This window comes from Emys orbicularis, chromosome 3 (genome assembly GCF_028017835.1).
Source record: "Emys orbicularis isolate rEmyOrb1 chromosome 3, rEmyOrb1.hap1, whole genome shotgun sequence".
NCBI classification, from domain to species: domain Eukaryota; kingdom Metazoa; phylum Chordata; order Testudines; family Emydidae; genus Emys; species Emys orbicularis.
The window spans coordinates 67,897,844-67,920,269 of NC_088685.1; the positions used below are offsets into that span (position 1 = coordinate 67,897,844).

The following is a 22,426-nucleotide window of genomic DNA, read 5'->3' on the forward strand; positions in this document are numbered from 1 at the left end:
GCCTTGGCTACTTGCATGACAACAACCCCCACGGTAGATTTGCCCACGCCAAACTGGTTCGCGACAGACCGGTAGCTGTCCGGCGTTGCAAGCTTCCAGAGGGCTATGGCCACTCGCTTCTGGACGGTCAGGGCTGCTCGCATCCGGGTGTCCTTGCGCTTCAGGGCAGGGGACAGCAACTCACAAAGTTCGAGGAAAGTCCCCTTCCGCATGCGAAAGTTTCGCAGCCACTGGGATTCATCCCAGACCTGAAGCACTATGCGGTCCCACCAGTCCGTGCTTGTTTCACGGGCCCAGAATCGCCGTTCAACAACATCCATATGCCCCATTGCCACCGTGATGTCCTCGGCACTGGGTGTCGTGGTTTCAGACAGGCGTGTGCTACTCTCGGAGTTCAGGTCCTCACCCCGCTGCCGTAGCCTCCTCGCCTGATTTCTCTCTATCTGCCTCTGGGAAAGGTGGATGATGAGCTGCGATGCGTTGACAACGGCCACAACTGCAGCGATGGTCGCAGCGGGATCCATGCTCGCAGTGCTGTGGCGTCCGCGCTGTCACTGACCAGAAAAGTGCGCGAACTGATTTCCCGCCGGCGCTTTCAGGGAGGGAGGGAGGGCGGTAGTGACGGACGGATGAGGACAGTTACCCAGAAGCACCCTCGACAAATTTTTTTACCCAGAAGGCAATGGCGGCTCGACCCACAATTCCAATGGGCAGCGGGGACTGCGGGAACTGTGGGATAGCTGCCCACAGTGCACCGCTTCCAATGTCGACGCTTGCCCCGTTAGTGTGGACTGACAAAGTCGAATTACTGTCCTTAGTGTGGACACACACGTTCGACTTTGTAATATCGATTCCACATATTCGATTTAACTAAAATCGAACTACTCTCGTAGTGTAGACATACCCTAAGACTTTTTCTTAAAGGAATCTAATTACTTTTCATTACAGCACAAAATAAATTCTTATTAGGTTTTTTTTTTAATTTAGTGTGAGTAAAGGTAGTAAAACAAAGTTAAAGATCTGCAGTTATATATGAGCCAGGAAAGTATAAATTTTTACTCCTGGGGGAATTCCGTGTGCGCAGAATTCATGTCCCCCGCAGATTTATTTGCTTTCCCTTAGAAAAATGACTGACAGGGAAGCAAAGGGAAGCTGCAAGAGCAGTCACTCACCCCTCCCTAGCAGAGCAGATACATCATTTCAGACAACCGGAGCAACCGGCAGAGAGGTAAATCACTGCAGGGCTGGAGACACCCCAGCCAGTGGCTCCTACCCTGAGCCAGGATCAGCTACTAATCCCAGCTGAGCTGGAGGCAGGAGAGGACAGGACTTCCTCTTCCCCTGCAAGGAGTGTCTGGGGCCATGTCAGACCCACCCCCAGAAACCTCCACCAGCTGCAGGAAGCTCAGCATTCTCCCACTTCCTGCCCCCATAGCTCCTCAACTGTGGGGGGAGGGGTCACTGTACATGGACCTGCTCCCCCATCCACCCAACCCCCATGCATCCAGACCTCCCATACTCAGACACCCCAGCCAAGCCTCACTGGGTACATCCAGAACCCTCGTAGCCCTCCATACCTGAACCCGACCAAACCTCAACCCCTGCATCTGGAGCTCCCCTGCACCCAGACCACCCCCCACTGAGCTCCCTACACTCAAAGCTCCACCCTGCTTCTCCACCCCCTGCACCATGCTGAACTGCTACATCCAGACCCCCACACCACTGACCCCCAACTAGCTGGACCCAGACCCCCACCCCACCAAGCCCCACTCCCCTAGTACCCAGACCCCCCCTGCTAACTCCCCCACACCCAGATCCCTCCGCTGAGCCCCAACCACCTTCACCTGAAAACCCCTGCAGTCCCAATGCCTCTGCACCTGGAACCTCCCCAACAAGCCTCTGTGCTTCCAGATCCCCCCACACCTAGACCTCCACCACTGAGCTGCCTGCACCCAGATTGTCCCACCCAGACTCCTCTCACCCCACATCCAGATCCCCTCCACACTTGAATCCTGCCTGGTTGAGCCTGCTTGCCCCATACCTGGTGCACCTGGCACAGAAGGGCAGGGCTCCAGGGTGTTTCTGGGGCAAGCCCAGGCCTTGTGCTATGTCAGGGTCAGGTGCAGCCTCACAGCTGAGTCTGGATCCTGGAGGCTGGGAAAGCGGGGAGGCTGCAGGATGATCTCCCACCTTCAGCAAGCCAGTGGCCTGTGCTCCCCACTGCCATGCTGGAGCCTCTGCATTTATTTATTGACAAATAAAACTTGCTGAATTTTATATTTTTTGGCGCAGAATGCCCTCAGGAGTAAATAAATGTACTTCATGACATTCAAAGATGCATCCACATTTTATGAAATGGCACTCTCTTTGTATAATTTTTCATTTTATCTTGTAATTTTATAACAGATTGCTATGACAGTTTCAGTTCTCAAATTCTAGTAGTAGCCTGTAAGAGGGGAGCAGAAGAGGAAAGGGGTGTAAAACCAGAGCATAAACCATAGTCCTTCAAATAATTTTTTTTTTTATTCAAACACAAAACATAACCCAAAACTGTGAAACTAAGAAGATGCTTGTAAAACTTAACAGTTCAATTACATTGTTTTCTCTTTGTCTGTTTAGATTGTGAACTCCTCAGAGCACAGATCTAGTTGTCTCAGACTTCTGGTGCTATATAAATAATTATACTGAATTTTAGATGTATAGAATGCCACACATAACAAAGGAAAACAAGACTCGGGAGGGGGGGGAGGGGAGAAGACATTTGAGAAAATTTAACCTGTATATTTGAAATGTAATTGTAGGACTGAATTGCTGACAAACATCCTGTTTCAAGTAGGTCTATGTATTTGGGTTCCACAGAATTCCAAGTATTACAGAGGGAAGGATTCAGAGAGGTAGCCATGTTAGTCTGTATCAGTAAAAACAATGAGGGGTCCTTGTGGAACCTTAGAGACTAACAAATTTATTTGGGCATAAGCTTTTGTGGGATATAACCCACTTCATCAGATGCATGGAGTGGAAAATACAGTAAGCAGGTATAAATATACAGCACATGAAAAGATGGGACATGCCTTACCAAGTGGAGAGGGTCAGTGCTAACGAGGCCATTTCAATTAGGATGGAAGTGGCCCATTCCCAACAGTTGACAAGAAGGGGTGAATATGAACAGAGGGAAAATTACTTTTTGTGGTGACCCAGCCATTCCCAGTCTTTATTCAGGCCTAATTTGATGGTGTCCAGTTTGCAAATTAATTCCAGTTCTGCAGTTTCTCGTTGAAGTCTGTTTTTGAAGTTTTTTTGAAGAATGACCACTTTTAAGTCTGTTATTGAGTGTCCAGGGAGATTGAAGTGCTCTCCTACTGGTTTTTGAATGTTACAATTCTTGATGTCTGATTTGTGTCCATTTATTCTTTTGCACATTGGTAGATGTGCAGGTGAACGAGGCCTTGATGGTGTGGGAAATGTGATTGGGTCCTATGATGGTGTCCCTTGAATAGGTATACGGACGGAGTTGGCAACAGGGTTTGCTGTAGGGGTTGGTTCCTGGGTTAGTGTTTCTGTTGTGTGGTATGTAGTTGCTGGTGAGTATTTGCTTCAGGTTGGGGGGCTGTCTGTAAGTGAGGACTGGCCTGTCTCCCAAGGTCTGTGAGAGTGAGGGATCGTCCTTCAGGATAGGTTGTAGATCCTTGATGATGCGCTGGAGAGGTTTTAGTTGAGGGCTGTATGTGATGGCTAATGGCGTTCTGTTACTTTCTTTGTTGGGCCTGTCCTGTAGTAGGTTCCTGTTCTGGGTACCCTTCTGGCTCTGTCAATCTGTTTCTTCACTTCCCCAGGTGGGTATTGCAGTTTTAAGAATACCTGATAGAGATTCTGTAGGTGTTTGAGGGATTGGAGCAAATGCGGTTGTATCTGAGGGCTTGGCTGTAGACAATGGATCATGTGATGTGGTCTGGATGAAAGCTAGAGGCATGTAGGTAAGTATAGCGGTCAGTAGGTTTCCGGTATAGGGTGGTGTTTATGTGACCATTGCTTATTTGTACTGTAGTGTCCAGGGAGTGGATCTCTTGTGTGGACTGGTCCAGGCTGAGGTTGATGGTGGGTTGGAAATTGTTGAAATCCAGGTGGAATTTATCAAGGGACTCCTTCCCATGGGTCCAGATGATGAAGATGTCATCAGTGTAGCGGAAGTAGAGTAGGGGCACTAGGGGACGAGAGCTGAGGAAGCGTTGTTCTAAGTCAGCCATAAAAATGTTCGCATAACGTGGGGCCATGCGGGTACCGATAGCAGTGTCACTGACTTGAAGGTATAAATCGTCCCCAAATCTGAAATAGTTGTGGGTGAGGACAAAGTCACAAAGTGTCTGGTTAAGACAACGGAGTAGGAATCAGGGTTCTATCTGCACCTCTGCCACAGACTTCCATGTGACCTTGGCAATTCAGTTAGCCACAGTCTACCACATACTTGACTTTCAGCACATGAGCCCAATTGGAATACTCACATCCTTCAAGTTAAGAAATACATGTAAATTTTTACTGGACCCATCTTTTGTCTGTCTTGGCTATTTAGACTGCAAGCTTTTGAAGGCAGGGACTGTCTTAGTATGTTTATGTACTGCACCTTGCAAAATGGGGCCCTGACGTCAACTGGGGCTTCTAGGCACTACTGGAAAGTAAATAGTAATAGAAACAGCATTGGAATAAGACCAAATAAAGGCAAATACACCGCTACCTCAATATAACGCCACCCGATATAACACAAATTTGGATATAACGCGGTAAAGCAGTGCTCTGGGGGGGCAGGGCTGCGCACTCCGCAATCAAAGCAAGTTCAATATAACACGGTTTCACCTATAACGCAGTGAGATTTTTTGGCTCCCGAGGACAGCGTTATATCGAGGTAGAGGTGTACCTCCATATTTATATTAGGCATATGCGTTTTACTTTCCCCTGGGAAATCATTTATGCATATAAAGAGACTCTCTCACAGCATTTCCGCCAGGGATAGAAATGCTGTGGGAAGATCAGTTTCCGCAGAAAACTGTATGAAAAATAAGCAACAAATAATTAATTCAGAAAGTTTATTTTTTACTCAGAATATCCATGAGCAGCTTGTTTCTAATGTAGTTGTTGTCTAACAGTATTTGAGAAATATTTTTGCAGTTTCTTTTAAAACCCTAGATTGATTGTGAATAATTTCTGTAAGTATTTGCTATTCACTCTGGGCCTGATCTAAAAGCCATTGAAATCAACTGGAGTCTTTCTATTAAGTTTAATAGGCTTTAGATCAGGCCCTATTTGAACTGTACTATTTACTTATGCTTAGCAAAATACATTTCATGGTATTGTTTCTGGTCTGACTGGAGGAGCCTGCATACAAATTTAAAATTCAGTTTCTGTGTATGAGCATACTGACTTTGAAATTCACTTTCAGTAACTGTTCATATTAGTAAAGCTTTATCAGTCAAATGTTTGTGGAACATGAATACATTTACGTTCACACTTTTGTAATCATAAAAGTTTATTGAAAAATGTTACCAGTATTTTTGAGCTCTCTACAAAAGCCTTAAAACAAAAAACAAACAAACAAAACCAACCACGCATACAGATAATCGAGTCATACCTCTGCCTTTTGGCTCAAAAATGGCTATTTATTAACTAATGTATACTTTTCACAAGTCCAAGCTTTTGAAGAATGATAATTCTAAATGTTTAAAAGCAGTGTGGATGTGTGTGTACTAATTACAATGGATCAGCATTTTTATATCCTTCATACAGGGTACATAATATAGTTAACACTTCAATAACCTTATGATGCTTTTAGTCAAGCCCAAGCTGGGTTACTCGTTCATGTAAAATAAACCCAGATCAATTAAGCAGTTACTGAAAGAATACACTTGAAGTTCAGTCACGGTTTCTGTTACATGCAGTGTTGTAGGTGTGTTAGTCCCAGGATATTAGAGAGACAAGATAATATCTTTTATTGGACCAACATCTATTTCAAGCTTACTCAGAACTCTTCTTCAGGTCTGGGAAATGTGTATAAGTTGACAGTCACTTTACCAACAGAACTAATTAGATGGAACCACACAAAATTGTGACAGGACCAAAACAAGCCAGAGGATTTAGAGCAGAGTCTCATTCAAATAAGTCAACATGAGTTTCCTTGCAGTGTACGGAAGTAATAGGACAAATTCTTCAGTGAGCCCTTCCAACAGATATTTCTACAAATTTGTCCTAGTGTTCTTTTTCTCCTACCAGCACATCCCAGGTAACAGTTTATCAAAGCCCTGTTCCACATCTGTGGACATGTTCCAGAGGGCAGTCACAAACAAGTTTCCAGACACAAAAGGCTAGCCGAGGTCTCAGCCAGGTGTCAATGGGACCAAAGGGACCATCAGCTGATTAAGTGGCCACTCTTGGGCAGGAGAGAGGATGTGGGCAAAAGATCTACATTTTGACAAAGCATCATCATTCCTGTCCACGCCCACTTTCTGTCTCCTGAACATCAGCTGATGATACTTGCGCAAGATAATGGGATATAAGAGGAGTGGGCAGATGCCCCAAATCATCTCTCCCTTGCTCTCTACTCACAGCATCATCAACACCTGAAGAACAAAGGGGTTGGGGGCGGAGGAGGGAGGGAAGATCCTGACTGAAAGAGGTTCAGCCGGCAAGACAGCTGGAACATGTGGTGAGAGAGATCTTTGCTTTGCATTCACTTAGCTTGTTAAATTAGGTGTCAGTTGCATTTTACCTTTTATTTCTTTGTAATCTATTCTGATTTATATGCCTCGTCACTTGCAGTCACTTAAAATCTATCTTTCTGTAGTTAATACATTGGTTTGGTTGTTTTATCTAAAGCAGTGTGTTTGGGAAACTCCATTTGAGATAACAGGATTTGTTCATATCATTTTCTATTAATAAATGACACACTTTATATGAGCTTGTATTATCCAGGAGGGTGCTGGGCAGTACAAGATGAACTTTTCTGGGGAAGAGTCTGTGACTAGGAGTTTGCTAGTGTTGCCCTGTAATGTAATTCATGAGTGGTTGGCTATAGCACTCCTACAGCATAGCTGGGAGTGATTTACATGTCGGAGGCCACGTGTGAACAGACCAGAAGTGGTTGCTCTCACAGCAAAGCAGTGTAAAAAGCACCCCAGGTTAGAGAATTGAGGAGACATAGCTGTCCATCAGTCCAGATTGTACTCTGTGCAATGTCAGAGTCCAAATGCCAGAGCCAAGAGTTGACACAGCTGGAGCCATGAACCAGGGCTAACGGTCAGGAACCAGGGCTTACCTGAAGGCAGGAGCAAGGCTAGGACATGACTAGAGCAGCATCTAGGCAGAAACAGTGCAGGAGTAATCACGAGTAGGGCTTGGAGCAAAGCAAGCCTAGCAGGGCAGAGAATCCACAGGCATATGCATAGAACAGCTGCTGGGCTTAAGAGCAAGCCACCTGACTGCCTTAGCCAATCAGGTGGTTGTGCAGGCCCTAGTTCCAGACTGTACCACCACTTTGAGCCTCCTAGGTGCCCCAGGGCCTGGTTTCACAGGGTAAGTTTGGTGAAAATCTTGCAGCAGATCTGTGGTGTGGATAGTTTCCAATGGTTCAAAGGATCATTCATCAGGGCCATAAACTTCCCAGTCTACTAAGTACCGGAGCTTCTTTCTAAAGAGTTGAGAGTGCAGGAACTGTCAAATCAAGTACTCTTCTTGTCCCTGGACGTTGATAGCCAGGGCAGCAGAGTTGAGCAGGAAGGGAACAGGTTCTATGGGCTTCAGGACAGAGACATGAAACAGGGTGGATACCGAGGAATATTGGTAATTGCAACTTGAATGCCACCACGTTGATCCGTTCTAGAATTGTAACTGGGCTCAGATATTGGTGGTCTAACTTAGCCAATGGGCAAGCTGACCTTAGATTCTGAATGGACAGCCAAACCTTGTCCCCGATGACAAGATCGGGGATGGCTTGGCAGCCCTGATCAGTGTGATGCTTGTACACATCCTTGGCAGATTCTAGCTGCTTCTTCAGTTTTAGATGTACTTGGTAGAGGTGGGCAGTGAAGTCTGCAACAGCAGGTACCAGAGATCCCGTGAGGATGTCTGGGTGAAACCAAGGGTGAAATCTGTAGTTGGAGGAAAAAGAGCCTTGAGAGGTGGAGGGTGGCCTTATTATATGCAAATTCCACATGGGGATGGAGGGAAACACAGTCATCTTGGTGGTAGTTCATGAAACACCAAAGATATTGCTCAAGTACCTGGTTAAACCATGGAGAGAGGGACATGTGGTTCAGGTTGGGGGGAGGTGGGGGGGAGGGGTAGATGTGGTTCAGGGTGGCATGAGGTGAGGGAGGGGTACAGGTGGGAGAGATGATGGTGTGGAGGGTGCAGGGGAGGCTTGGGGTGGGTAGGGGGAGAGGTGATGGGGAGGAGGACATGGCGAGGGGGTGCGCTGGGGCTCAGGGTTGGGGACGGTGATGGCGAGGGGTGCGCGGTGGGGCTCAGGGTGCGGGGAGGTGGTGAGGAAGGTGTGGTGGGGCTCAGGGGGGAGGTGATGGTGAGGAGGGGGCGCTGGGGGAGGGAGGTGATGGCGCAGGGGGACTCGTGGGGGGTGATGGTGAGGAGAGCGCGGGGAGGTGATGGCGAGGGAGGCACTGACCTGGGCTGGACAAGCCGTTGGGTGAAGCAGCAAGCGACGCCTCCTGCGTTTCCAAGGCAGGAAACGTCCCGTCCCCCCCCCCCCCCCACCCCACCCCACTCAGAGCCCCGCTGGCCCTGAGGCGCGAGGCGCCGCGGGAAAGCCCCTGGCAGGGGCAGCGCGAGGATAGGCCGATCCCTCCGCCAACTGCAGCGCAGGAGCCGGCGCAGGGCGGCGCTCTCCGGCCGCAGCTGCGACCCCGGGCAGGGGGGCGGCGCCCTCTGGCAAGTCCCCAGCGTGCAGGATCGGGGAAATCTGCACCCCCTCCCGCTTCCCAGCCACAGCCCGCCCCCCAGAGAAACACCCCCAGTCTGTTCCTCTTCTCCCCTGCACCCCCAGTCTGTTCCCCTTCTCTCCTGCACCCCCGCTATCCCTGCCACTCCCAGTCTGTTCCTCTTCTCCCCTGCACCCCCGGCTGTCCCTGCCACTCCCAGTCTGTTCCACTTCTCCCCTGCACCCTCCGCTGTCCCTGCCACCGCCAGTCTGTTCCCCTTCTCCCCTGCACCCCCCCCTGTCCCTGACACCCCCAGTCTGTTCCCCTTCTCCCATGCACCCACGCTGTCCCTGACACCCCAGTCTGTTCCCCTTCTCCCCTGCACCCCCCCCTGTCCCTGACACCCCCAGTCTGTTCCCCTTCTCCCCTGCACCCACGCTGTCCCTGACACCCTAGTCTGTTCCCTTTCTCCCCTGCACCGCCCCCGCTGTCCCTGCCACTCCCAGTCTGTTCCCCTTCTCCCCTGCACCCTCCGCTGACCCTGCCACCGCCAGTCTGTTCCCCTTCTTCCCTGCACCCCTCCCCCGCTGTCCCTGCCACCCCCGTCTGTTCCCCTTCTCCCCTGCACCCACGCTGTCCCTGACACCCAAGTCTGTTCCCCTGCACCGCCCCCGCTGTCCCTGCCACTCCCAGTCTGTTCCCCTTCTCCCCTGCACCCTCAGTCTGTTCCCCTTCTCCCCTGCATACCCCGCTGTCCCTGACACCCCCATTCTGTTCCCCTTCTCCCCTGCACCCCCGTCTGTTCCCCTTCTCCCCTGCACCCCCCGCTGTCCCTGCCACTCCCGTCTGTTCCCCTTCTCCCCTGCGCCCCCCGCCTGTTCCCCTTCTCCCCTGCGCCCCCCGCCTGTTCCCCTTCTCCCCTGCACCCCCCCCGCTGTCCCTGCCACCCCCGTCTGTTCCCCTTCTCCCCTGCGCCCCCCGCTGTCCCTGACACCCCCCCAGCCCGCTCTCCAGCTTCCCTACAAAGCGGTTACCCCACAGCGTGTACCTCTGCCGCCCTCTCCCGCCTTCCCCTCCAGCCAGCTGTTCCAGCTCATCCCGCCAGCCCTTTTCCTTCCCCTCCCAGCCACAGAGACACCCGCAAGCGGTCCCAGCAGCTCACCCTCGGGCCGACCTCCCTCTCCCTCCATCCCTCCCTCCTCCTTTCCATCCCCTCCCCCGCCTGGGAAAAACCTGGCAGCTCCCCCCAGTCCCTTCTTCAGTAGCCGCCAGGGCTCAGACTGTGCTCAGTGGCTGCTGCTCTCTCTGGGGCTGGCTGGCGATCTCTCGCTCACTAAATTGGGAACCAGTTGGCAAATACGGATTATTAACTAGATAAGAGTAGAGCACCTATTGCGTGTCCGCGTAGAAAGCTTTAGGAGCCGTGGATTTGGCCAGGTTTTCACCTTTCTCTCGAAAGCTAACAGGTATGAAACGGTCTTTCCAATGATGTTCCTATCTTGTGCCGTCTGAGCTAGGAATAAACTCGCAGGGGCCTGCCTGCTTTAAAAGCAAACAGGCACGCTAAAATGCGGGCTGCACCTGAGACCTCTTACTTGTACCACAAAAATGCTGAACGGACTTTTTTGTTTAAGATCTGAGAGCTGGAGTTTACGGAATAGCTGCTTGGAGCCTCAGCTGGAAAAGGTAGATACGCTGTTCACACACACACAAATCTATTAAGGTGACCGTGTTTACACTGGACCACAAATGAGGTCCTCTCTGTTACAGCAGCGTTTATAAATAGATACAATTGATGAGATGTCAATAAATAAGTTTTGGCCAGTTACAGGATTTTACACTAAAAGTAGCTTTTTCTGAATAGCCTGACCAGTCTGATGAAAATATTCTTGGCTAGAGTGAACTGTGATACTTTTTTCCCCCTGGTACTTTTCAAGAGTCTTGTTCCACATGGGTGGCTTAAAAACAGATAGAAAGAAAAGGCTTACTTTGGAAGTTTTCATACTCTTGCCTTTGTACAGTCCCAGCAGTGCCTATTGAGAGAGCCTTTTTTGCGACTTCCCCCACCCCATCCCGCTTCATCTGCTCAGTTTCTATGCTACCATTCCTCACATGTTTTGAAATTGACACTAATTTTATCCAGATTGCTTCTGGCAGTGAGGAGCTACAAAAATCTCTGCTAAGCTTTTTATTTAATTTTCAGCCTCTGGAGTCCTTTTTATAAAACGAGTTCATCTGCAAGAGAAATGGAAAAAGTAAAGGCAGCAGGTATTTAAATTTGAAAACTGATTATTTTGTTTTAGAAAGCTGGAATCTCTCTCTCTCTCCTAAAACACTAGGCTAAAAACTATTTTCTTTCTTTTAGTTCCTTAAATGCGATCCTAGAGTTGTCTATCTATTGAGATATATATGTCCATAAAAATGATTAGAAAAAAAATGTTTGAGGTAACACTGCTTCTGTTCCTGATAATGCTGTGGTAATTCATCCATCTATGTCTAATTCTTCTGTCTGTGCCCAATACCCTGATATGCAGGCTCAGTACATTACAGAGAGCATGTAGTAATTGTACACAAGAAGGTATTATTGCAGAGAATTGTATAGTTACTAGACTTCAATCTGGTAAACAGGCAAAGCTGATCAGTATCGATAAATAGGCAGGCTAGTTGCACTGCAATCAAAGAATTTAACAGACTGCTGAGAACAGAACAGCTCATTCCTAGGGATGGGGGTGGATAAAATAAACTAATTGGAAGTGAAAGCAACTGCTAACAGCAACTTTAAAAGGGAGTTTCTTGGCTTCTACAACTCTCATTTCACTGGGAAGTGAAAGATGCTTATTAATGACAGAGCGCTAATTTTAGGAGCTGTTCAAACCATCCTCCAAAACGAACAAAAGTTGCTTGACAAACATGCTTTCTTTCTCTCATCCTTGAAAAGTAAGGGAAGAAAATAGTGGGCATAGTACTGTCTGGAAAGAAATGGTATCTGTCGATAAAGTGCGCGGCAAGCTTTGGGAGCTATACAAAGTAAAAATAACATGTTTGTTAAAGTGGAAAATTGAGCTGTTCCTCTAGCTTAGTTTAGCACTCACAGTTCACCAATAATTGTATGCATTTGTGTCTCGCTGGAGAGAAACATTCGGGACAGTGAGAGGCACACTTGAGGTTGGGGGAAGATATGTAAGAGCATTTCATTCTCTAGTGGAATAGGTGTTATCACAAAACAACCATGCCTGATTACTGGGAAAACTAAGCCGGAATGAACTAGCGATGGTATGGGTCAGAACTGAGGTGTGTTGTGAAAGCACTTGCCAGAGCAGTGTCTTCAGGCAATCTTATCAACTGTCATTTTTTCAAGACAGTTCATATGGTAAATGTATCTTTTCCACCTGAAAGAGGTGTATGAGAGACTATTCGTACAATGGGCACGGCTCTTTACAGAAAACTGAAAAACGACAGATTCCTACATCAGAGTTTACAGCCTAAACTAAAATTTAATTTATAGTTCAGTCTAGGAATAAATTGTGGATAATTATCCTTAATAAAAGCTGATTTATAATGCATATTACACTGCATTGAAAGATAAAATATTTAGCAAGAGTGCGTTTAAAGCGCATGTAAGAGAATTGCTCTAATTCTGCCATCTAGTGGCTACATATATATACACAGGCATAACAAGGAGTCCAGTGGCACCTTAAAGACTAACCGATTTATTTGAGCATAAGCTTTCGTGGGTAAAAAAAAGTGTTTTTTACCCACGAAAGCTTATGCCCAAATAAATCGGGTAGTCTTTGAGGTTCCACCGTACTCCTTGTTGTTTTTGTGGATACAGACCTACACAGTTAGCCCCTGATACTTAATATACAGACATATAAATTTAAGCAATAAGGAAAGTCAAAATTAAGGCTGAAACTATCATTAATTCATTTTTGCAGCTGAAGTAAGTTTAGTTTGTGATTTCAGAACCCTGCCTTGTGCTTTGATACATATTTTGTAAAATTAGTTTCTATGCTTGTGCACTATACCCATACCTAAATTTACAATATCTCAGAATAGGTCTGTTTTTTCTTAAATCAGAATGGAAGATGAGATATGTAAACTAATGCACTCATCAAGCATATCAGCACAAGTTTAGGATGAAGTGGCAGACAGAATTCAGGATGGAGATTTACTGTTATGTCTTAGCTCATTGCTAGAGTAATGGTTTCTTCTCTGGAGTCTGGAGGAGCGGGTGCTGTTACCCCTAAACATTTTCATCTTGAGATTTTCACATGCTATCTATGGTTATGTTGATAGTTGCCAAAAAAACAGTGAGTTTTCTTCCTGAACTGTTCATTCCAGTTTTTTTCCCCTTGCAAAATTGGGTGGAAAAAGATGCACCTCTATACAGGATAAAGTAGCAACTCCTCACTTTGAGGTCTGAAAATTGCTTAAATCTGTTTTTGAGATACTAGAGCCCTAGTCCTTGTGCAAACCCCTCCAATGATAAATACCTTTTCAACAACCCCAGGACACAGTTTGTACTAAACAGACATTGTAGGGAAAAACCCTGCCAGGACTTGAGCTTCATTTTTCTTCTCTTCCATCCTATTAGCAAGTGAATTACAACCAAGCATGAATTACTGGGAAATTTGGGACAGATCCACAACTCTGCTTATGGGTGTTTGAATTGTATGAAGTGTTAGATATGTTATTGGAGCTTGTTGTTGAAGGGGGACCAGAGTGTAGAGTTTGGGAGAGTTTGCTATGCGGGATGGAGAAGTATTTGGGATGTTGGGAGTTTGAAGTGGGGAAAGCTGGAGGGGCTTGTAAGTGCAGCTGAAGGTGATCAAGCGGAGAGCCCTCATCACTGTGCTGGGGGGTTTGATAAATGGGAGGAGAAGCTGGAATTTTTCACAGGGGACTAAATCTCCCCTCTCCCTTTCATTTTGTTTCCTACTTTAAAACAGTGTAGTGTTTAAGATCTCTCTGCTTACTAATTTTAAACGTGTAGCAATAAAAGAAAACATTGTCTAGAACACCTAGTTTGCTCTGATATGGCAATTCTATGTTTGTAATGCTTTCTAGGTATAGGCTTCTTCCAACTCTCTTAAAGTACATCATTTCCAACTCATAGCAAACAAAAAATGGTTAATTATAAATGACAAAATCCTTGACTTCTAAAGTCTGCCCTTAGAGGGAATAAGCATTCTATTCTAGTCTTTCAAACAGGAGGAGCTGATGTGGTCTTTGTGGTTGTGTTAGAGATGATTACAGGGAGCTACATCACCCCACCCATTTTATTGTAGGAAGCCTCTATAGAGAGAGAAGTTAGTTATAGCTCCAGCTGGGACAACATCAACCATCTTACTGGAAAGACTTCAGCAGTGGTATGCCCAAGTCTCTCTGCATGAAACTAGCATTAGTGAACATTCCTAAATATTTATGACACTTAGCTGTAGGAAAACATCATGTATGTGGACTCTGAATTGTGAGCCAGTCATTAGGCTCAAAGAGAAGAGGAATTCTAGGAAGAATGTGTCTTGCATATTGACTGGTTTCACAAGTTCAACAAAACAACTGGCTTTCTTAACACCTCACTACTTGTTAAACAGGTATTTTAGGACATTAAAACTTTTTTTCACATTAATATCAGTAATATTTATCCTTTCAGACATTTAAAGTTTTTTGTGTACTTTAAAGCAGAATCTGTCCTACTTTAAAGTTCATATTCTTATACCCTTATGTTAGTTGCCTTTGTGCCCACTTTAACTCCCTTTACCTCAGACTTAGTGGTCCAAATGTAGAAGATCTGTAAGGAGAATAAATTGGTAAGTGGGCATGAATCGAAGGGCAGGTCTGCACTGATGCAGCTGCGCCACTGTAGCCCATCTTGTGAAGACGCTGTATGCCAATGGAAGAGCGTTTCCCCATCGGCATAATTACTCCACCTTCACGAGAGGCGGAAGCTATGTCAGCAGGAGAGCATCTCCCGCCGACATAGCACTGGTGTGGACAGCGCTTAGGTCACTGTAACTTGCGGTAGTGTAGTTCTGCCCTAAGTAAGTTAATTAAGAATCAAAGTTAGTGTACCACACAAGTTTAGGATCTTAGAAAATGTTGTAAATTACACAGACCACCATAGACTCACCTCTGAATGTGGTAGAAGTAATAAACTCCACTGCTGGACATGGTGCTCACAGTTGAATAAAGGATGGTGAGTGCTAATTGTTCTAGCTAAGATCTTAGTCTAACTGGTACAACAAGTTGTCCAAAAATTATAGGACTCATTGGTTCATGTTGTACTTTTTAAAGCAAAGCTATCACTTTTTGAATTTTATTCACAAGGTACTGTTTTGCACCTTATCACTTTATCTAACCTTATTCATTGTTTTTTTACCTTTAATTTTCACTATAACAAAGGATTCAGATTTTGCTAAACTATATATAATTTGCTAAACTATATTATATGTAATATAAAACCGACATTTTATCCAGGTTTACACTGTAACTACAGTAAACCAAAGAGGATAACTATACACGTGCTTAAATTGCTTAACTTAAGGTTTAATTATAGGCAGTGCCCTTTCTACAGGTGCTTGAGGTTTCAATATTACCCAACTGTACAAAGGGTACATGAATAAGCTCAAATCTCCAAATGGCAACAGCCAATATCTGGTTTATATTTTAAGCATCAAGTCCATCTACGGAGTTAGAATGGACTTGCAATTAAGGTACTGGGCTGGGATTCGGAGGCGCTTAGTGCCACTCCTGGCTATGCTACAGACTTCCTGTGTGATCTTGGGCAAGTCACTTAGTCTTTCTGTGCCTTAGTTCCCTATCTGTAAAACAAGAATAATGCTTAATTTGTGTTCCTTGTCTATTTAAATGTAAGCTCTTGTGTATGAACAGCACCTGGTACAATGGGTCTCGCATCTTAGCTGGGGCCTCCAGGCACCACTGTAATATATATTAACAGTTTTGTGAGAGATCTGAAAGGGAAATAGCTTTGGGGGCCCATCTAGCTCCTCCGCCACCTATGACTGTGCCCTCCCTACTCTATGAATCCCTGAAACCTCTCCCCCAAATTAGCCATCTTCTACTTTCTTGTGACTCACCCTTTGTGTATGAAGCTTTGTGGCTCTTGGGTCCCTCTGACTAGAAAGCCAGAGGATGGAGCTGAAGCAAATCCTTCCAAGCAAGAGCACAAGCAGGCAATTTGAGGAATGAATGTGTCTCACTGTAACAGGTACCAGAAACAGACAGAATTGGGGATGGCCATCTGTCTTTCTGGTTGGATGCGTGGTATGTGGCTGCATAGGTTGCTTAGGCCAAAGGCTGCTACTGTTGGATATGATACAATAAAGAACAATTTCATTTGGAGAAAGTACTAATTTGAATCAAGCTATTTTACTTTTATGCAGCCTTTTAAAATAACATTTTGCACACATTGGTCTGCATTTATTGCATATTATCTTCAGAATTTTTGCAGTCATGATTGTTTTCAGCCACAAGCACAAGAACAAAATTAGACAAGGCACTACACTACAAAGCCTGATGTTGATGGATTTGAAATGTATCAGTACCATGCCATGTTATTAAAGTAGAATATCAAGGAAATGGGGCTAGCTTCTTAAAATACTTCTTGAGGGTTATGATTGATATCTAGGTGTAATTTATTATTTAATGAATAACAGAAGTAGAATTATAAAGATCAAAATGTGGGGAAATGAATGAAGATTCAATGAGTTCCTGTTTCTTTTGTAACCTGGATGCTAATATTCTACCCCACTGATTTTGATGGTAATATTGTATAGTGCTGTAGTCATACAATATAATCAGATAAATTTAATTTTTAAAATATCAATTTGAGTCTCTATTCTCCCTTTTTCAGAGCAACACACATTAACACAATGGGACATATATTACTGTTATTGATGCTTTCCATTCCCATATTATGTCTGACGGATGGAGCCGAAACAGAACAAGATTTCACCTGGCACTTGAAGAAGGTACCCCAGATTGTGAGTGAACGGACTTTCTCCCTTGACAGCCCTAAATTTGAGGCAAAAGCCAAATTAGAATTGAGTAATGTGTGTGGAATTGAATGCCAAAGGAGACTCCCAGTGCCAAGCTTGTCTGACCTGAAGGAGTTTCTGTCCTATGAGACTGTTTTCGAGAATGGCACACGGACCCTGACTCATGTGAATGTTCTAGGGCTAGCAGTTGACGCAGCCAAGAACGCCACCACAAGAACGTCCTCAAGAAGAAAGAGGCAGATATATGGCACAGACAGCAGATTCAGCATCTCTGACAAGCGGTTCATGACCAACTTCCCTTTTAGCACAGCTGTGAAGATTTCCACAGGCTGCAGTGGCATTCTTATTTCCCCCAAGCACGTTCTAACAGCCGCTCACTGTATTCATAATGGCAAGGATTACATCAAGGGCAGCAAAAAGCTGAGGGTGGGATTGCTGAAGATGAGATCTAGAGGTGAGGGCAAGAAACGCAGAGGTGCTCAAAGGGGTAAGAGAGATGTTTCTGTGGCAAGAGATCACAGTGAGCATACCTCAGAATTGAAGCAGAGATCCAAAGGTCGTGGCAGAAAACAAAAGGCAACAGGGAGGAGTCAGAAAACCTCTGATAGTAAACCTTCCTTCCAGTGGACCAGAGTAAAGAGTACCCAGATCCCAAAAGGCTGGTTTGAAGGCGTAACTGGGGATGTTTCCCTGGATTATGATTATGCTGTTCTTGAGCTCAAGCGCCCTCACAAAAAGAAATATATGGAGCTGGGAATCAGCCCAACAATCAGAAAGATGCCTGGTAGCATGATCCACTTCTCAGGTTTTGATGATGATCGATCTGGACAGTTGGTCTATCGATTTTGTAGTGTGTCTGATGAATCCAGTGATCTCTTCTACCAGTACTGTGATGCTGAGCCTGGGTCTATTGGCTCTGGAGTCTATCTCCGCCTTAAAGAGCCAAACAAGAAGAAATGGAAACGCAAGATCATTGCTATTTATTCAGGTCATCAGTGGATGGATGTCAATGGTGTGCAGCAAGATTATAATGTAGCAGTACGAATTACTCCTCTCAAGTATGCCCAGATTTGTTTCTGGATACATGGGAATGATGAGAATTGTACACAAGGCTGATAAAAGCTGAAACTAGATCATCTAGCACCTACAATATAATAAAGTAAAAACTTGCCCTAATAGTTATTGGAAGAGCATCGCCCCGTATCAGGAATTATTTGAACTTGAAGCCTGCAAATATTTCGGTGTATTGAGTATGGCTACTCTTAGAGGGTTAGAATTTTCAAATTAGTTTTTTAATTATATAATAATCAACACATGACATGCACTTATAATCCAAAACTATATTTATGTTTAAAATTCTGATAAATTTGAATTGTTCTCATTAGAAAAATTGTGACTTCACTTGTTTAATTTTTTAAAGGGAAGTATTGAAACTTCTCAAACTGATACTATTAAACAATGTGTTTTTAAAAAAAAAAAAAAAAACATTTGTCTTGATTTTCTCAGGGTTCTGCTCCAACAAGCATCATCTAGTATACAAGTTGCACATCTCTTATATAATAGCACGTTCAGAGTGATACAAATTGTGAAACATTGGGGTAAGACCAAACTAATTAAGGTTAGTTTACTCTAAAGAGAGTATGTGCACTCTGAGGGCACGTCTACCCTTACCGTGGATCGATGCTGCAGTGATTAATCCACCAGGGGTCGATTTAGTGGGTCTAGTGAAGGCCCGCTAAATTGACCACAGATTGCTCTCTCATCGATGACGGCACTCCACCGGAACAAGAAGCATAAGGTAAGTCGATGGGAGAAACTCTTCCTTGGACCCAGTGTGGTGTAGACACCACAGTAAGTCGACCTAAGCTACGTCGACTCCAGCTATGCTATTCACATAGCTGGAGTTGCGTAACTTAGGTCGACTTAACCCTGTAGTGCAGACCTGCCCTGAGAGACGACTATCTAGTTCATACTGGCTAGCTTGGAAATTTTTTTTGCATGCCTTACAAACTTTTCCATGGAAATTCTAAATTGCTGTAGCTGATGAGTCCTAAAAACAATGAATTTCATTTCATTGCATGCTAAAATAGCAAAGAATCTAATGAATGTAGCAGTTCTATTTGAAATAAGGAAAAACCATATGAGTTTAATTTAATGCCCTTAAGTCTAGTTTGAGAAGGTATGCAAAGCTGGGGAATCTTAAACATGTGCATTTTAATATTTGGAGACAAGTAGGTTTAATGTATAATAAAATATTCAACCTTTCTGCCAGGTGAAGTATTCTGTAGTTGTCTTTGCCAGGAACTGGCTATTTGATAACAGTTTAAAGCTTAAAAAAAAAAGATTTTTGGGTGCTAAACATTTAACAGCTTTTGTAACTACTTTTATAAGAGCTCAGCTGTCAGACAGGCTACAGTCTATCCAGGGCTGAGGAGAGGGGGGGAAGCCGGTACAAATTACCGGGGCCCGGCGGTCCAGAAGGGGGCCCGGCTTCCCCCCCCCCCCTCTCGTCGGCCCTGTTTAGCCGGTGCGCCCTTGCTGGGGGGCCCGAAAAATTTTTTTCACTGGGGCCCAAACCCGCTCTTGGTGGCCCTGAGTCTATCAGACTGGGAATTGGAAAGCAATGTTCTTTTTCATACAATTCTAGAAGCTGGATAGTTCTAATCCCATCATATTCAGACCTCATCAACATGAGTTACAGGGAGAGAAAATAATCCTCCCATGCTAAATCATGTTATGCCACCTAATGAAATGGTAGGTGAGCTATCCTGTAAATGCAATAGATAACTTATTAGGTAGCAATAATGCTAATCAGATAATTTGGCTCTTTTCTGCTACTGAACCACACAATTAATACAGAGGGTATTTCTATAAAGTGAGCCTGATTGTTTAACATTTGTATACAAGCATCACTAATTTTTTTGTTATCAGTTGTGCTCAATTGCTTCACATATAATCTAATCTTGTGCATTTCAAAGTCTTAGTTTAACAAACGAAACTGTCAGGATGCTAATTTAATCTAATAATGTAAAATTTAAATGCATATTTCAGGCTATATGCATTTGTTTATTACTGTTAAAGTTATTCAATATTTCAGTATTTAATTTGCTGTGATGATTAGCTTGCATCAACCAAAATTTATTTTCTTTACCAGTCTAGAAGAAAATAAACAAGATATTTTTACTTGCTCTATCTTTAAAATTACATGTAATGCTGCACATTTATACTTGATATGTTTTGATGAAGTAGGTTTTTTAAATCATTTTGTATATAATTGAAAATACAAAATCTGGTACTTTTGATTTGCAGGTGACTACCATTGTATTTCCAAAGCATGAACATTTGAGGTTTATTAGATTAGATTATGGCATAGATAGTACATTTATAAAGTTTGTGGATGATACAAAGCTGGGAGGGGTTGCAAGTAGGATAGGATTAAAATTCAAAATGATCTGGACAAACTGGAGAAATGGTCTGAAGTAAGTAGGATGAAATTCAATAAGGACAAACACAAAGTACTCCACTTAGGAAGGAACTATCAGTTGCACACATACAAAATGGGAAATGACTGTCTAAGAAGGAGTACTGCGGAAAGGGATCTCTGGGTTATAGTGGATCACAAGCTAAAGATGAGTCAAAAGTATAACACTGGGCAAAAAAAAGCAAACAGCATTCTGGGACCTATCAGCAGGAGTGTTGTAAGCAAGACACGAAAAGTAATTCTTCCGCTCTACTTCACACTGATGTGGCCTCAACTGGAGTATTGTGTCCAGTTCTGGGTGCCACATTTCAGGAAAGATCTGTACAAACTGGAGAAAGTCCAGAGGAGAACAACAAATGATTAAATATTTAGAAAACATGACCTATGAGGAAAGATTGAAAAAATTGGGTTTGTTTATTCTGGAAAAGAGAAAAATGAGGCAAGACATAACAGTTTTCAAGTACATAAAAGATTGTTACAAAGAGAAGGATGAAAAATTGTTTTCGTTAACTTCTGAGGATAGGACAAGAAGCAAAGGGCTTAAATTGAAGCAAGGAAGGTTAGGTTGGACATTAGGAAAAGCTTCCTAACTGTCAGGGTAGTTAAGCACTGGAACAAATAGAAATTCAATAACCTTCCTAGGCTATCACTGGAGGTTTTTAAGAACTGGTTAGATGCTTGTCAGGAATGGTCTGGTTATTACTTAGTCCTGCCTTGAGTGCAGGGGACTGGATTAGATGACCTGTTGAGGTCTCTTCCAGTCCTGCATTGCTATGATTCTATGTACAGTACCATTGCATATTATTAATAGGTAAAAGTAGATGCTCACAGGAAAATATGGAAATTCATCAAAACCATCTTAATATGTTCACTTTTTGGCTTGGTGTAAGCAGGTATAATTTCACTGAAGTCAGAGTTAAATTAAATGTAGAGTTGAATGTAGTCCATGATATTCCATGGCACTCAAGTCAAAAAGTAAAAGACAAGATAGATGATGTATCCCAATACCATAACACATTCAAAATGTTCACTGCATGTGAGAGAATGAAGTGCTTTACCTAAGCAGTGTTGTTGCTCACTTCTGGCATTTCTTAAATATTTCACAAGTCAATTGATTTTCACACACTGATGTGCACAATCCCAAAAGGTCAATGCAGTGTCCACAGCAATTGCAACTGTATGATGGCAAATGAAATAAGTAGTCCTTGTAATAATTTAAAAATTCTTAAATCAAAATTGATGCCTGGTAATATATAGTCCCAAATTCAGATCTGCTCTAAGTGAGTGCAACAGATCTGAATTTGACTTTGACCATAGTTCTCAAGACTCAAACTGGGGCAGAGCTCTTGCCATAATTCTCCAAATGGTTTTTCTCCCTCTGAAGAATTTGAATACGCGCAGCTTATATTTACCCAATACTAACACTTTTCCTTAAGGGGTTTTCTGATCTGCCATATCGGACCCATTTCTTAATATTGTACCTGGCTTTACAAAAAGAGCTATTCTCAGACTTTTTTTTGGCAAGGGACTACTGGCAAAGATGAACCAATAACTTCTTGACATAAAAAAAATAAGCCTTGTCAGCAAAACATCTAACAAACTAATACCTCAATTCTGCAAAGATTTATCCATTTGCTTAACATTATGTTCCATGAGAAGTCCCAGGGATAACTAAGTATGTGAAGTACAGCACATGCAAAGTCTTTTTAGGATTGGGACCCAAGTCTATACCAGCTTAGTAAAAGAAAAACAAAGTTCGCAAAATTATTAGGTATATAGCACTGTAAAAGTATATGGTGCTTTAAAACACACAGAGTCCTTGACCCAAGGAGTTTATAAACTAAGGTTTACATTTTGCACTGATTTACATCCCATGAATGGGGTATAAATCAAAGCAGAATATGGCCCTAAGTCAGACAAATTTATTATACAGAAAAAAACAATTCATGTGCAAGAAAGAATGAAGACATTGTTGGGGAGAAGATAAGTAGGTTTTTTCTTTTTTTCTT

At 43.9% G+C, this 22,426-nt stretch overlaps 1 protein-coding gene across 1 annotated transcript; it reads left to right on the plus strand.

The window, feature by feature from the left end:
* The first annotated feature begins 10,557 nt into the window (after positions 1 to 10,557).
* On the plus strand, positions 10,558 to 18,052 carry PRSS35 (serine protease 35). Its single transcript, XM_065402062.1, has 2 exons — positions 10,558 to 10,604; positions 16,792 to 18,052. The coding sequence occupies exon 2, from the start codon at positions 16,811 to 16,813 to the stop codon at positions 18,050 to 18,052; it is 1,242 nt and encodes a 413-aa protein (XP_065258134.1). The 5' UTR covers positions 10,558 to 10,604; positions 16,792 to 16,810.
* The last annotated feature ends 4,374 nt before the right edge of the window (positions 18,053 to 22,426 follow it).